Source organism: Hylobates moloch, unplaced genomic scaffold (assembly GCF_009828535.3).
Source record: "Hylobates moloch isolate HMO894 unplaced genomic scaffold, HMol_V3 SCAFFOLD_11, whole genome shotgun sequence".
Lineage (NCBI taxonomy): Eukaryota > Metazoa > Chordata > Mammalia > Primates > Hylobatidae > Hylobates > Hylobates moloch.
Window position 1 is genome coordinate 102648702 of NW_026652286.1, and position 15663 is coordinate 102664364.

Below are 15663 nucleotides of genomic sequence, written 5' to 3' on the forward strand. Positions count from 1 at the left end.
GAGAAAAAAAAAACAAAATAGCTCAACTAAGACTGACCTCCAAAAGCCAGATATATATGGCTTTTGCTTTGACACAAGGAACCTTGTACCAAAACCAGTAACCCTGCTCATTCAAAAATGCAAGTACAGTTACGGCTGGAGTGTGTTTGTGCATCCACAACTTCACTGCATGTGTGGGCTTCGGGTTTTTTTTCCTTCCAAAAAAAAAAAAAAAAATCTAGCAAGGATTTCTCTGGACTTAGTAAAAAAAAATCAGAATCGCCAAAGCAGAAAATATAGTAATTGAGCAAGAGAAAGAAGTGCAGATTAGGAACTAAAGGAGAATGATGGATGGGATGATATTGATTCATAGTTTTTTTTCCTTGCTGGCCTATATTTCTATATGTTGATATACTCTTGTGAAATAATATACAGTGAGCTGAGAGTTTTATATGTTTCGATTACAGGGCCCTCATAAACGCTGTTTAGCCTCAGAGTTCTTAGAGCCCTTCAAAGCTATCATATGACTACAAATGTTTAGATGTGTTTTTACATGAAGGCATGGACTAGACTATTTTTCAAGGTCCCTTCTAGCCTATAGGCAAATAAAAAGACCAAAAGAAACATACGCTGAACGATCATGCATGCAGAAATTGTAAAGCCTGGGAAGTTATACAAAATGTCTCTTTCATCGACTGGAAAGTACCAATAAGTCTTTATGCACTCAGCTGCCACAAACATGGGTTTTAAGTCATTGGTTTTTATCAGCACAGACACTTATCCCACAAAGCCATATTGTTTTCCACACGAATCCCCTGCAGTTCCTAACTCAGAGTCAAATGCTATTTGTGAAATAATAAGAGAAAATACATCTGAACTGCAAGTCAGGAAAGCCCTGCAGCCGCATGGTCTGAGGCCAAGACACAGGTCACGTGACTCAGACACTGACTAACTCTCGAACTGACAGCTTTGGCTCAAGCTATCCCCAGGTGTGTGAACTGTACCTGCCATATCAACTTGGACACAGGTCTCTTTACACTGATGGGTAATGACATTTGCCCTTCTCCCCTGGGAAGCTATAGATAAGCACATTTAGTTACCCAAAATCAACTTGAGAGCTATGATTAGGCACAAATTAGCCTGGTTTAAAATATAAATGATTATTATAACTAGATGTACTTATTTCTCCACTTCCAATCTGTGAATTGAGGGATGCAGAGAGCTAGTCCAGGAGCTGCCAACCTCTAGGCCTCTGTGTCATCACTAAATTGGTCGAATCTAGGACCAGCCATGCCAGCCTGCCATGGGACACAGAGACATTGAGAAATAGTGAATATTTTCTTTCAAAATAAGGGGATCGAGCATGTGACAGGCTAGATGCAAGATTTCAGAGTGGAAGGTGAATAGGCTGGAAAACCACCAGAGAGCAGGTGGTGGGAGGAAGGTGACCGGCTGGTGCGAGGAGCCGCCGGCTTTCCCCACTTACTCGGATGCGCTTGGCTCTGCGCATGTCGTCGGCTGTCAGCGTGCTCTGGGTGGGCACCACGCTCTCTTCATGCTGCGGCTGCAGATGCAGGGTGTGAGTTTCTGGTTCATGTTCCAGGGAAGACTGGGTTTCTTGTGGCAGCTGAGGGATTGGGATAGTGGTCTGTTCTGGTTGATCCAGCCCATTCAGAGTAGCTGGTTCAGCCTCATCAAATTGCTCCTTTGTGGGAAAATGTAGCAAGTCCTGAAATTTGCAATAATCAGGAATAGAGATCAGTGCCGGAGGGACTGTTGGCTCAGATTTAGAATTGCTGCTTATTTCGGAATGACTAGATTCATAATACTCAGAAAAAATATTCTCCCTCTGGGAAAGTTAATTAGGTAACTATGCACAGAAGGCAAAAGCAGGAGAGGTTCCAGACCACTTAACAAGGAAAGGACTGTGATCTGACTTTTCTGGAATATCAATAATTTTAATTGTTTAAACTAATTAAACAAAGTCCACCTCTACTAACTCTGGTCAATTTTATTTATTTTTATTTTATTTTATTTTTTTTTTTTTGAGATGGAGTCTCGCTCTGTCCCCAGGCTGGAGTGCAGCGGTGCGATCTCGACTCACTGCAAGCTCCGCCTCCCGGGTTCACGCCGTTCTCCTGCCTCAGCCTCCCGAGTAGCTGGGACTACAGGTGCCCGCCACCACGCCCAGCTAATTTTTTTTTTTATTTTTAGTAGAGACGGGGGTTTCACCCTGTTAGCCAGGCTGGTCTCGATCTCCTGACATCGTGATTCACCCACCTCGGCCTCCCAAAGTGCTGGGATTACAGGCATGAGCCACCGCGCTTGGCCAACTCTGGTCAATTTTAAATCTTTAGAGCAGCAAAGTTGGGTTTTTGTTGTAGGTAACACTTGAAAATACATTCTTTTCTGGCATTCTCCAATCATGCTTTAATTAACAGGCAGCAAGGTCTGATAGGAAAGGTCTACAAACATTGGGGAGGTCTTTGTATTTAGGTCTCGTCGGGGATCTGGCGAGTCCTCCACACAAGCATCTAAGGAGGGCTCCTTCCCTTCCCCCCGTACCTGTGTCCCATCGTCACTCTTTTCCCCATTTTCGCTGGTGATTTCCAGGCGGATAAATTTTGGAGGACGCCCCGGCCGTCGACCTGGACCGAATCGCCTCTTGCCTCGTCCCCTTCCTCTGCCTCTTGTTCTGGGGACAAGAGATTGGGTTACAAGTCGTCATGGTTACATAATACTCCATAACAAGTAGCGACCTAAATGATCCTTACGAACCCCAGAGTTTGATTCCTCTCACCTTATTACTTTCCCAGATTTTCTCCAATGGAAACAACTGTTTTACTAATATACACTTTCTGAATGTCTCATCCTTCCCCTCTATTACAGCTTAAAGGTATGTCTTCAATTATTCTGAAGAAAAGAGCTATAAAAATTCAAAGCACTGACAATATTTTGCTTCTGAAATGATGTGAGGAAGGCAGACAGGACAGAACATGCTAAGCCTTTGAGCGTGTTCCCAGGAGATGTCATCTGAGACAAGATTCCCATTATTTCTCTCTTTTTCCCCTGGCCTCGCCTCATATTCCTTCCAAGAAATGTGGCCAAATTCAAACAACTTTCTTGTTTTACTACAAGCTTCTGGAAGGTCAGAACAAATTTCTAATTCAATTGTTTCATAACATGCCTAGTAAACATCAATTAAATTTTGCATCCCCTTTAATGGATTTTTTTTTTTTTTTTTTTTGAGGCTAGGTCTTGCTCTGCTACCCAGGCTGGAGTGCAGTGATGTAATCATGGCTCACTGCAGCCTCAACCACCTGGGCTTGGGTTCAAACGATCTTCCCACCTCAGCGTCCCAAGTAGCTGGGACTACAGGCATGTAGCACCATGCCCAGCTAATTTTATTTAATTTTTTATAGAGACGGGGTTTCACCATGTTGCCTGGGCTGGTCTGGAACTCAAGCAATCCTCCCTCTTGGGCCTCCCAAAGTGCTGGGATTACAGGCATAAGCCACCACACCTGGCATGAATTGCCAACAAACACAAATTCCTTAATAAAAGAGGCTTTAAAAAGTAGGTTATGAAAGCTTCTTTTAGAAGATATGTATGTGGGAAGTGTACAATGTCAATCAGATCAAATTTTATTCTTCCACTCATTTATTTAATAATTTAACAAATACTATATATTTTTTCCAGGAAATTTTAAAAGACCCTTCATGTTGGAAAATTCTGAACCTAGGTAAATGCAGAGAATAGCATGATGAGCCCAGTGTACCCATAACCCAATTCCAACATTTTTCAACCCATGGCCAACATTTTCCATCTATATCCCCACCACTTGCCCACACACACACCCAGTAGATGATTTGGAAGCAAATCTCAGATATCTTTTCATCTCTAGATATCTTGGCATGTCTCTGAATCATAAGGACTCTTTATATATATATGACCACAATACCATTATCACACCTAAGAAATATCTGAGAGTTGCTGAGTATTATTACATCTAGTCAAAGTTCAAATCTTCCTAGTTGTCCCAGGTTTCTCTTAACAGTTGGCTAACAAACGTATTACCTACTATGTATCACATGCTGTGCTAGGCACGAAGGACAACAGATTACAGGTAACAGATTTTACCCTCGGGGGTCTAGAAGAGGGAGCTGGCATATAAACCAAAAATCGCAATATAATATAAAAAAATGCTACAATAGAGCCACAAACAGAGTTTTGGAGATTCCCAGGAGTGACTCAAATCTCACTGTGTCCACTCCCCCTTAGACATTTACTCCTGTGGTCACATTCTAGACCCTGTCATCCTTGTAAGCCTCTTCATGCCAATCTCATGCACTGCCCACTCGGACACTACCCTGGCTCTGTAGTTTACTCCCTCTAGTACCCGGCCCTCAACAACCCTTCAGCCACGCGAGCATCTCCAATCCAATCCTTCTGGTGCTTTTGTGCAGCTCTGCATCACTGCCTTGATGTTCTCTCCCCTTCTTCCCCAGCATACACTCCACGGTCATCCACCGGAACCACTCCCTTGTGCGTGCTCTCAGTTCCCATCCCACGGCTGCTCTGTTTTCTCAATGTGTGTTATGAGCACTTCGCAAAGCCACAACCCTGTGTAATTCAATTCCCTGCCTGCTCTGCACCAGCATCCCTGCAGCTGAATGAAGCTGGAGAACAACGCACAGCCATGCTAGTGGATTCACTTTCATTTCATAACCATGAACCCCAACTGGGCATTTAATGTAGTGGGCAATTGTATGGTATTTCCCTAGAACATTCGCCTTCCCACTTACCCAACTACCATCTCACACATCTCCTCTCTTTCCAAACCCTGGAAAAGCTGGCAACCCTACCTCTGTCCCCCTGGCATGACCCTACTCCAAACCACCCTCACTCCTCCCCCAAACTGTTGTGATAGATGCTAACAGGACTCCTTGTCTTCACTCTTTCTCCAATATAAGCTAGTGATTATTTTTTTCCAGGTGTTATTTTTATCCAAAACGGCTTTCAAAAAAAAAAAAAAATACAATCAACATCACAATACTCCCCGACCAAAACCCTCTAAAGACTTTTCATCACACCTGGAATAAAATCTAAATTTCTTACCATTTCCCATAAGGCCTTAGCTGATCTGGCCCCTGCCCACTTCATCCTATATGATTCTCCCCTTATCTGTCTTTTTTATATAGTGGAATTAAACATATGACTTGGTTTGATTAAGTAATTGTACTGCTGAAAAAAGTCTGAAAATTAGAGATGCCGATGAATTTAAAGGTATGTGCTATCTCAAAAATTCCTATTTCGGAATCTCCAATTAAGGGAGATTTACCTAAGGTGAAAGGATCTCCCATTGCTGGGTACTGGTTATGCTGGAAAAGATGGATAACAGTAAATGAGGAGCAGAGGGAAAAGGAGATGACAGGTAACACGCACGGTTCCCTCAGGAGCCCACCTGGTTACCGATCCATACATGACACTCGGAGACACTCATTAGCTAGTGGACAATATAGAAATGATTCTGAACCTTTATAAACTCAGTCTGTGAGCCTTTCTCCCTCATACATACCTGCTAAACACATCTAGCTTCTCATCATGAGAATTAAGATGCTGCTGCAACTGCTCCGAGCTTATAAACCGGCGGTTACATTCATAGCAGGGCCAATTCTTCTCTTGCTCTCGAAGAACTAGTCACAGGAGAGAAATCATAAAGGCTGATGATCAATAGACACCAATAAAACTCAAATGCCTGCGATCCCCATTCTTATCTTGCTGCAGCCCAAAGAGTTCATCACTATACAGTATCTGCTATTTGCATTACTGTTTTATCAAAGCAAAAGCTAAAATTTGGCAGAGAGTTGCTTTTTAGGATCTTATTTTCTAAGGCATCCATGCAAGACATCAAAGGAACAAATACCCTCACATGACCCTCTCACAGCCCTGAAAACACACACACAACTTCACCACACCGAAAACACATAAGATGTTACAGAGATCTGTATTCAGATAACCTAGCGGTTCAGACCCAAGTTTCATAATCTGAGGGTGTGTTTTAGCACAAATAACTTAAAAGTCAATGCGCAGTATAATTACTTTAGCAAAATGTTCAGAAGCATCCCCTAAGTTGAATATAGACATACTCCATGACCCAGCAACTCCACTCCCAGATACATACCCAACAGAAATGTGCACATATGTTCACTGAAAGACATATAAGAATGCTCACAGCAGCACTCTTCAAAATAGCCAAGAACTAGAAACAATCTTATCATGTAATAAAGAATCCGCCTGGTCTTTGTCCCTAGTTGGTAACCTTTAAGTTATTGGAATTTCCTGAGTAATAGGAGTGTCTTTGTTATTCATGGTGTCCCACCCCACAAACATACCCAAATTTATTCTAAGGAGATGCTTCAGAGCAGGGACAGGCCATGCAGGAAAGCTCAACCATGTAATTAGAAATGTGGGGCTTTGAGCCAGGGGTTATCAGCCTGACCTCATGGAAGGAGGGGGAGAAGGCGGAGTTGGCAGTCAAGCTTGATCACTCGGCCAATGATTGAATCAGTCATGCCTACGTGATGACGTCTCAATAAAAATGCTGGATGAGCTCAGGTGAGCTTCTATGGCTGGGAATCATACATCAATGTACCAGGAGGGTGGCATGTCCTGAGGACATTTTGGGGCCTCCCAGACCTGACCATATGCACCTCTTCATTTGGCTGGTCCTAATATATAAAAGTCATACATTTTTATATATTAGATATATAGATCTACATATTATAACAAATATAAAGGATTATAACAAAATGGCCATTGTTAAGAATAGTGCTTTTTCGGCCGGGCACGGTGGCTCAGGCCTATAATCCCAGCACTTTGGGAGGCCAAGGCGGGCAGATCATGAAGTCAGGAGATCGAGACCATCCTGGCTAACACGGTGAAACCCCGTCTCTACTAAAAATACAAAAAATTAGCCGGGCGTGGTGGCAGGCGCCTGTAGTCCCAGCTACTCGGGAAGCTGAGGCAGGAGAATGGTGTGAACCCGGGAGGCGGAGCTTGCAGTGAGCAGAGATCACGCCACTGCACTCCAGCCTGGGCAACAGAGCAAGACTCCGTTTCAAAAAAAAAAAAAAAATAGTGCTTTTCCGAGTTCTGTGAGTCATTCTTGTGAATTATCAAACCTGAGGAGCTCCTGGGAACCTCCTAACCTGTAGCTAGTTGGTCTGGGGCTTGGGAGCTCCAGAGCCTCCAGCTGGTGTCTGAAGTCAGGGGTGTCTTGACTGCCCTGAGCCTGTGAAACTTGACCTAACTCTGGATAGTTAGTGTCAGAATTGCATTTCACAACCAAATCTACAGTAAAATGGATAAATCAATTGTTTTACATTCATACACTAGAATACCAAATAACAATAAGAATAAATAAATTATAATTATATACACCAATGTGGATGAATCTCACAAATGCCATGTTCAGCAGAAGATGCCCAGGCACCAAAAGTGTACATATCATGTAATTCTATTATGCACAATTCGATAACAAGCATATCTTATGTGTGGTACTGGAAGTCAGGAGAGAGTTATACTTGGGAGTGAGTAGGAATTAGAAGGCAGCACAATGAAACTTCTGGGGCACAGTAATGCTCTGTTTCTTGATCTGGGTGCAGGTTACATGGGTGTGTTCACTTTGTGAAAATTTAAGCCGTATACTTATGATGTGTGCAGCTTTCTGTATGTAGATTATACTTCAGTGACATTTGCATTAAAAACAAAGCCAATGCCTGCCTTGGTATATCCTCAGAGATGATAAAATCTGGATAGGAATCGTCCTCTGATCTAGGTTCTAATTTGGTATTTGGAAGTTTTCATTATATTAAATATTATTTTCCAGCACACATGAAAGAAATGTAAATGTCATTGTAATTTGACACTGAATTAGATGGAGACGTGTGTCTCTAAAAAACCTACTGGAATAGCTTCTGAAATATACTGAGACAAAAAAAGAGAGGTTTCATAAAGATGTGATATATACAATTTAGAATTCATATAGAAAATGTAAAACATAAACGTCTAACCACCTTTCCTTTCTTCCTCAGAAATGTCATGAATTTTCTGGTTCACGAACTCAGCATAGGATGCGGCATACCACACCTGCAAGAAGCAAGTATATCATCAAGAACTGGGGACATCACCAGATGTTCTCTGCATGCTTAAATGATTTCTCCTGCTCAAAGGAAACAATTCAGGCTTTTCCACAGCCCATTAACAAAGGAAAAAAAGATCATGCTGTGAGCTCCCCTTGCAATACCTTTCCAGCAGGTCAGTCAGGAGGTTCATTTGCCAAGACGCACTGCCTGTTTGCTTTTTCAGAAAATAGTTTCTGTTACTAGAATAACTTCACAAGAATTATAATCATAGTCTCTTCAACGAAATAAAACAGCCTCCTCTGATTTCTTATCTGTATTTAAACACCGGTTATTACAGGGTTGTAATCATAGTGGTTGCCACCAAACAGCCCTTACTGGGGTCACCAATGACAACTTCGAAGGCAACCACCTTCTCCCGCCCGCCCACTGGCTACTTCTGCTCACTCTGTTTGCCTCTTTTTTTTTCTCCCTAACTTCTAAATATTGGTGTGGCTCGAAGCTTAGTCAGAGTGTAGGGCCTTCTTATTTTGACCTCAGGTAGCCACATTCATTTCCAACCAACTCTATGCTAATGAACCCCAAATTAATATATCCATCCCAGACCCTCTTTCTCTGTTCCCTGAGTGTGTCTGACTGGATGTTTTGGATGTCTCATAAACAGATCAAACTTAGCATGTCCAGAATGGAATTCTCAATGCTTTCCAACTCACACCTCCACCCATCTTCCCCATCTTGATGAATACCTTCCAACCAGTTGCTCAGACTTGAAACCTGAAAGGTGTCTTTGATTTCTCTGCTTGCTTCTATATGCCTTTAGCAAGGACTACCACTCCCTCAATTGTTCTCCATCCCTGCTTTTGCACTCTGATGCATGCCAAGACCATTTCTTGCCTGGATAACCACTTGGCCTTCTGACTGGCCTCTCCTTTTCTCTGCAGTCTACACAGTAGCCAGAGTGGTCTCCTCAAATCCCAGTTACCCCAGTTGGATCATTACACACCATATACAGGCATCAAAATATCACACGTATCCCAAAAATATGTACAACTAATATATATCAATAAAAAGAACACACAATCAGATCTTGTCATGCAGGCAACGGCTTCTCGCCTCATAGTAAACCTGAAATGCTTGATGATAATCTCCAAAGGGCTCCACAATCTCCCCAACCTGGAAAAGCAACCTCAGCCCTTGTCAATCTCCCTGACCCACACGTCAGTCAACAGGGCCTGCTTTCAGCTGCTCAAACATGCCACATGCTTCACCACCCCAAGCCTTCAGCCCTGCTGTTTCACCCCCACGAGCGCTGGGCTCTCTGCCCTCACCCATGCCCTAACCCTCTGTAGTGCTGGCCCCATTCCATAGTTCTCAGCCTCAGTAGTGCCTCGTCAGCAGGGCCTTCGCTAACCATCACATCAAAATCAGTCCCTTTCTTGTTACCTGCTCTTTCTGCACCATCTGTTTCCTTCATGGAACTTACCCCATGAGTTATTATTTGCTTGTTTACATCTTTCTGTCCCTTTCTGCTCTAGAATAGAGGTTCCCTGAACATAGGGAGCTGGTCTATGTTTTCTAGGGTCTCAAACACAGTAAGGGTTCAATATATCAATTACTAAAGGAATTAATCATATATAATTTTTATGGATTATTTTAAATATATGGAAATATTTATAAAGACACTTTATTTTTTACTGTGGAATAATAGTCATATAGTCTGTATTCTATAATTTAATTAACTATGCCCCTGTAGTTGTACTTTTAGATGGATTATCATTTTAGTATTATAAATCCTACCCTAATAAATTCCAAGGTATATTTTTAAATATTTTCACAGGTCAGAAGTCAGGATGTGTTTCACACTCTGGGGCCTTCTACAGTCATGGCCACGATGGAGCTCTTGCTACCTGCTCACTGCTCCTGCACAAACCTGGTCAAGCTCTTTGTACTGTTCTCACCTCATTCAGCTATAAGCCCACTGACACCCCATGAGTGAACACTTGCCAAGCAATGCAAATCAAGGCCAAAAAGATCTGCCATTTCCCTCAGAACAAACACAAGAAATCTGAAAGCCATGCAAGGCTGGCGTGCGTCCTGCAGGGCTTCTCAGTAAGGCATCAGCTGTCAGAAACTTCCTACAGGCTTGATCCAAAGCCTCTCCACTTCGAGGATACGTGATTCAATTGAGGAAAAAGACACAGATGAGTTCAATCAAATGGGAAAGCACAGTGTCAAAACTTGCAGGAAGGTGATCAGTGGCTTGAGGGAACATCCCACGGGCAACAGCAGAACACTTATTTTTAAAATATTGCAGCTGCATCAACACTCTCAATGGCACAGAAGATGACAGCATACAGAAAGGCACAAACATCCACAATGAAGCCAAACAGTGATGCAGGAAAAATAATTCAGGCTCTGCACACAAAGTGGTTTATACCTCAACCAATTTATTTTGCTTCAGTGTGTCTTTTTATGAATGCACAAGTATGATGTAATTTTAAAATTATGTCAAAATAAGTCTAAAATAGCTCCTTCTAACCATTTTTTATTTTTAAAAAGCACTATAATTTAATAGTAGCTTTTTTTCTTAATGGTGCATAAAATAATAGTGCATCCTAAAGTCATTGGTATCTTTTTTTTTGAGACAGGTACCGCCGGCAGGTGAGAAGCTGCGGTTCACTTGAGGCCCGCCCGGTTCATGCCTTCTTCTGCCTCAGCCTTCGGGTACTGGAATACAGGCCCGCACACCCCCCGGCAAATTTTTGTTTTTTGTGTTAGCCAGGATGGTCTCGATCTCCTGACCTCGTGATCCGCCCGCCTCGGCCTCCCAAAGTGCTGGGATTACAGGCGTGAGCCACCGCACCCAGCCAAGTCATTGGTATCTTAGGGTCAGTGAAATACAGTAGAGTCTAGTACTGTCTTCTTTTTATAACTATTTCCTCTGATTAACGTTCAATGATTAGATTTACTCAGCCAAGAACATTTTTGCTATATACTTCCAGAAATGTTTTATGAAATCCAATTCTACAATTAACATTCCTATTTTTTAAACATTCACATTCATTGTACTGTATCCATTTATTTTTGCTAATTTAAATATAAATAGTAGCTCACAGTTATTTTGAGGGTTTTTAAAATTATTAATGTTGAAAATTTTTTTTAACTTTTTAAAGTTCCAGGGTATATGTGCAGGATGTGCAGATTTGTTACATAGATAAACATGTGCCATGGTGATTTGCTGGACCTATCAACCCATCATGTAGGTATTAAGCCCAGAATGCACTTGCTATTTTTTGTTTTAAAACTTTTTTTTTTTACTATTTCTTTCCTCCTCCAGATAAAGTCAATTCCTGACATTTGTTCATTTCTCCATCTGGGTGTAGTGAGGTCTGTCAGTTTTCAAAGTTGAACCTTTTAATGTGTATTACAAATATTTCCCCCGTTCTGTTGTCTTTTGTTTTATGGTTGTTCATTAGACTGAACTATTATATTCTTATTTGTTTCTCTCCAACTTTATAGTTCTACCTACTGGTTTAAAAGAGAAAATCTGCCCTTCACAGTTAAAAAATATTCACCTCAGCTTTTTTTCTAATCAGGAATTTATTGGGATACGTGGTATGAGATACGAATCTCCTTTTACATGTTTTCTTTGGGGTTTATGGATTCTCTAGCTGCTGGTTTCAAAAACAGAGGTTCTGCATACCTTTTGAACAAAATCCAGGATTCTTTCTCCCTCAGAAGAGGTATCCATTTCTAATTTGTACCATATGGAGGCACTGTGCAGTTCAGTGTTTGTGTACTTATATGATCATTTCTTGCCTATTTTTCATTTATATCAGGAAGCTAAAGAGTATTTTCATCCCCTCTTTTGGCATGTTTTTAATATAATCTTTATTTTAAAAGAGGAATTTTCATTTAGAATCATAGCAAAATTTTATTATGTCATCAAGAATTATTATTTAGATAAATTTCAAGTTATTACCCCAAAATATATTTCTGAAATCAGAAGTCAGTACATAGGATTCTTTGAGTAAAACATTCATACAAAGAAAAAAATCTTGCCCATACATCTAAACATGTTTCCCAACTATGGAGTGTGTAAATGAAGTTAACCGACATCTTTAATCACTCCGTCACAGATATAGACGCGTTCCTGTCGATGGTTTGACTTACAATTTTTTGACATTACGACGGTGCGAAAGTGAGACACGTTCAGTAGAAATCGTCTGAGTGCCCATACAGCCATTCTGCTTCTCACTTTCAGTACAGTATCCAATACATTACATGAGACAGTCAATACTTTATTGTAAAATAGGCACCGTGTTAGATCATTTTGCCCAACCGTAGGTTAATGCAAGTGTTCTGATCACATTTAAGGCAGGCCAGGCTGAGGTATGATATTCGTAGGTTGAGTGTATTAAGTACATTTTCAGTTTACAATATTTTCAATTAAATGGGGCTTATTGGGATCTAACTCCATCATAGGTAGAGGAGCATCTGTACCGGTCTACTCCCCAGAACTACCACCTCCTTACCCCTGGACCTCAGGCTTTCATGTTGGCTCTGCGCAATCTCCTGGTTCAAGCGATTCTCCTGCCTCAGCCTCACAAGTAGCTGGCATTAGAGGTACCTGCCACCACGCTCGGCTAATTTTTGTATTTTTAGTAGAGACAGGGTTTTGCCATGTTGACCAGGCTGGTCTTGAACTCCAGACCTGAAGTGATCCAACCATCTCAGCCTCCTAAAGTGCTGGGATTATAAGCGTGAGCCACCAGGCCCGGCCTCACATAGGCCCTTTGATAAGCATAAAAGCCATATACTTTTCATTCTATTTACAGGATTATGACAGTGTATACTACATGGTAGCTACTCAATAAGTATGTGAATAACCAGAAAATGACCTCCCCCACCCCCCCCTTTTTTTTTTAAAACAAACCCACTTTAGGAAAATAAAATTGCAAAAAGTCCTAAACAATCACTCTTGCTAGCAAATAGCAGCATGGGTCTGGCAGCACTGTACCTTCAGTTCCTGCTTGGGCTCCACGTTTTTTATGGTTGTATAATACACATGGTGGCCATACTGGTAAGCCACCAGGTTCTGTTCCAGGTGATTCTGGGCTGGCCGTACAAACATCATCCAGTTACAAAGCGTCTCATCAGACAACTCAAACCACAGGTCTTCATGTAAATCCCTGTCTTTTCTGTCCCCTTTATCAAGAGAAACCTGCACAAAAAAAAAGCCACACCAAAAGCAAAACAAAACCTTCAATATGAGACACATTTTATAACGTCACAATATGCAAAATATTGCTCCTAAAATTAACCATACATCCTGGCTCTTTCCTTTGTATCTGCAAAAATCCTAGACCTATGACTTGCCAAATGTCAAAGGGAAAAGACACTTTCTGAAGCCTCAACTGTAGGAAAATTGGCTGGCAAAATCTAAAAGTTAACCTAATTGCGTAGCTTTAGTTAATATTTCACAAAACATGATAAAAATGCTATAAATATGCCAGAAAATGCAAGCAAAATACTCTCTAGCTCATTACAATTTGTCTGCTTTTGGGGTTTCATTGTATTCATTTATAATAGGCAGCCCAGGGATAGGCATTTCTCTTTACAAAGTAATATTCTTGCTTGGAGATTTTGAGAACGCAAAGCAAACCTCCCCATGACAGTAGATGACTTGTCAAAAAACACATCCCAAATATTCACCCCTTCCCGCTGCCCTTTCCTAGTTCTCTGGAGTGGTTATCCACGAAGCAAGGAGCAGAGAGGGCTGGACAGAAACAAAAGGGTCAGCTGTAAAGAGATGACTATAGACACACTTCACCATACAGGGAGCTATTCTTTAACCAGAGTCTACAGGTCAGATCTGTTTCAAAACTGGAAAGTGGTTTTCTTGCAAACATTACCGGCACACAGCAGATTACATTAAGCCTACATAATTCTCTTTGCATTCCAGTCAAAATTATTTTAAATAAAGAAAGCAAGCCCCTGTTATGGGCTGAACTGTGTCTTCCTCAAAATCCATGTTGAAGCCCTAACACCCAGTACCTCAGACTGTGACTGCATTTGGAGACAGGACTTTTAAAGGGGTAATTTAGTTAAAATGAGGTCATTAGGGTGGGTCCTAATCCAACAGGACTGGTCCTTATAAGAAGGAAAGATGGACCAGGAGAGGTGGCTCATGCCTGTAATCCTAGCACTTTGAGAGCCCAAGGCAGGAAGATCACTTGAGCTCAGGAGTTCAAGACCAACCTGGGCAACATGGCGAGACCCTGTATCCATAAAAAATATAAAAATTAGCCAGATGCGGTGGCTCATGCCTGTAATTCCAGCACTTTGGAAGGCTGAGGTGGGTGGATCACGAGGTCAAGAGATCAAGACCACCCTGGCTAACGTGGTGAAACCCCATCTCTACTAAAAATACAAAAATTAGCTGGGAGTGATGGCAGGCACCTGTAGTCCCAGCTACTCAGGAGGCTGAGGCAGGAGAATCGCTTGAATCTGGGAGGCAGAGGTTGCAGTGAGCTGAGATCGCACCACTGCACTCCAGCCTGGCGACAGAGCGAGGCTGCATCTCAAAAAATAAATAAAATACAAACATTATAAATAAATAAGAAGGGGCGATTAGGACGTGGACACATGCAAGCACCGAGGAAACACCCTGTGAGGACAGTGAGAAGGTGGCTTTCTGCAAGCCAAGGAGAGAGGCCTCAGAGGAAACCAACCCTGCCAATGCCATGATCTCAAACTTCCAGCTTCCGGAACAGTGAGAAACTAAATGTCTGTTTGAGCCTCCCAGTCTGTGGTATTTTACTACGGCAACCCTAGAAAACCACTGTAGCCCCTCAGAATAATTCCTATAACGCCTTCAGGGACTAAAATTGCAACCTCCGTCTTATTAATGAGTTTCCATTTAACCAAGTTAAGATAGAAAGAAGAATACTAGCAAACAACTGCTAAGAAACAGGAATAAGAGACTCAGTAGACAACACGGTGCTCCTTGAAACACTGGTCAACAACAGGAGTGAAGTGTGATAAAGCATAAATTACCTTGAGGTGAATATAACAGTCTTTCAGCTCCGAGCCCCTGACGAGAGGCCCCTCCACGGGGCCAAACTGGGTGCGCTTGGGGATGCGCCGCTTGGAGAACACCCCGCCCAGAAACCTGTCTATGTAGAGCACCAGGGGCAGGCTCGCCCTTGCCCGGGTGAGCACCGGCCGGTTGGGGATCGGGTGCAAGGGGCCGTGCTTTGGGCACACTGAAGAATGCGCGTTATTGCATTCCTCACACCCTGCAAAAGAGAGACAGTCTTGAAGAAAAGTCCAGTTCCTCAGAAGGACTTGATGTGAGGTAAAAAAAATTCTGACCTGAAAAATCCCCATCTGCATTTTCAAGCCAAAATTCACTGAACTCCTAATGGCGCTACCCATTCAACAGTAGTACATTCTCTCTGGTAAACCAGTAAAAATCCTGTAATTCTCCTCTAAAATCAGACAGAATTTGCTTAGGCCTGCCAAAAACAACTAGCAG

General features: G+C 42.1%; 1 protein-coding gene across 2 annotated transcripts in view; it reads right to left on the reverse strand.

The window, feature by feature from the left end:
• The window catches only part of PRDM10 (PR/SET domain 10), a 66171-nt gene that overhangs the window by 31989 nt on the left and 18519 nt on the right, over nucleotides 1–15663 (reverse strand). For both annotated transcript variants that reach the window (XM_032167889.1, XM_032167891.2), the window contains exons 5-10: nucleotides 15183–15424; nucleotides 13144–13347; nucleotides 8058–8130; nucleotides 5558–5675; nucleotides 2545–2674; nucleotides 1466–1708 (exon numbers count right to left, since the gene is read on the reverse strand). In XM_032167889.1, coding sequence (XP_032023780.1) covers nucleotides 1466–1708; nucleotides 2545–2674; nucleotides 5558–5675; nucleotides 8058–8130; nucleotides 13144–13347; nucleotides 15183–15424 — 1010 coding nt within the window. The remainder of the gene's footprint in view (nucleotides 1–1465; nucleotides 1709–2544; nucleotides 2675–5557; nucleotides 5676–8057; nucleotides 8131–13143; nucleotides 13348–15182; nucleotides 15425–15663) is intronic.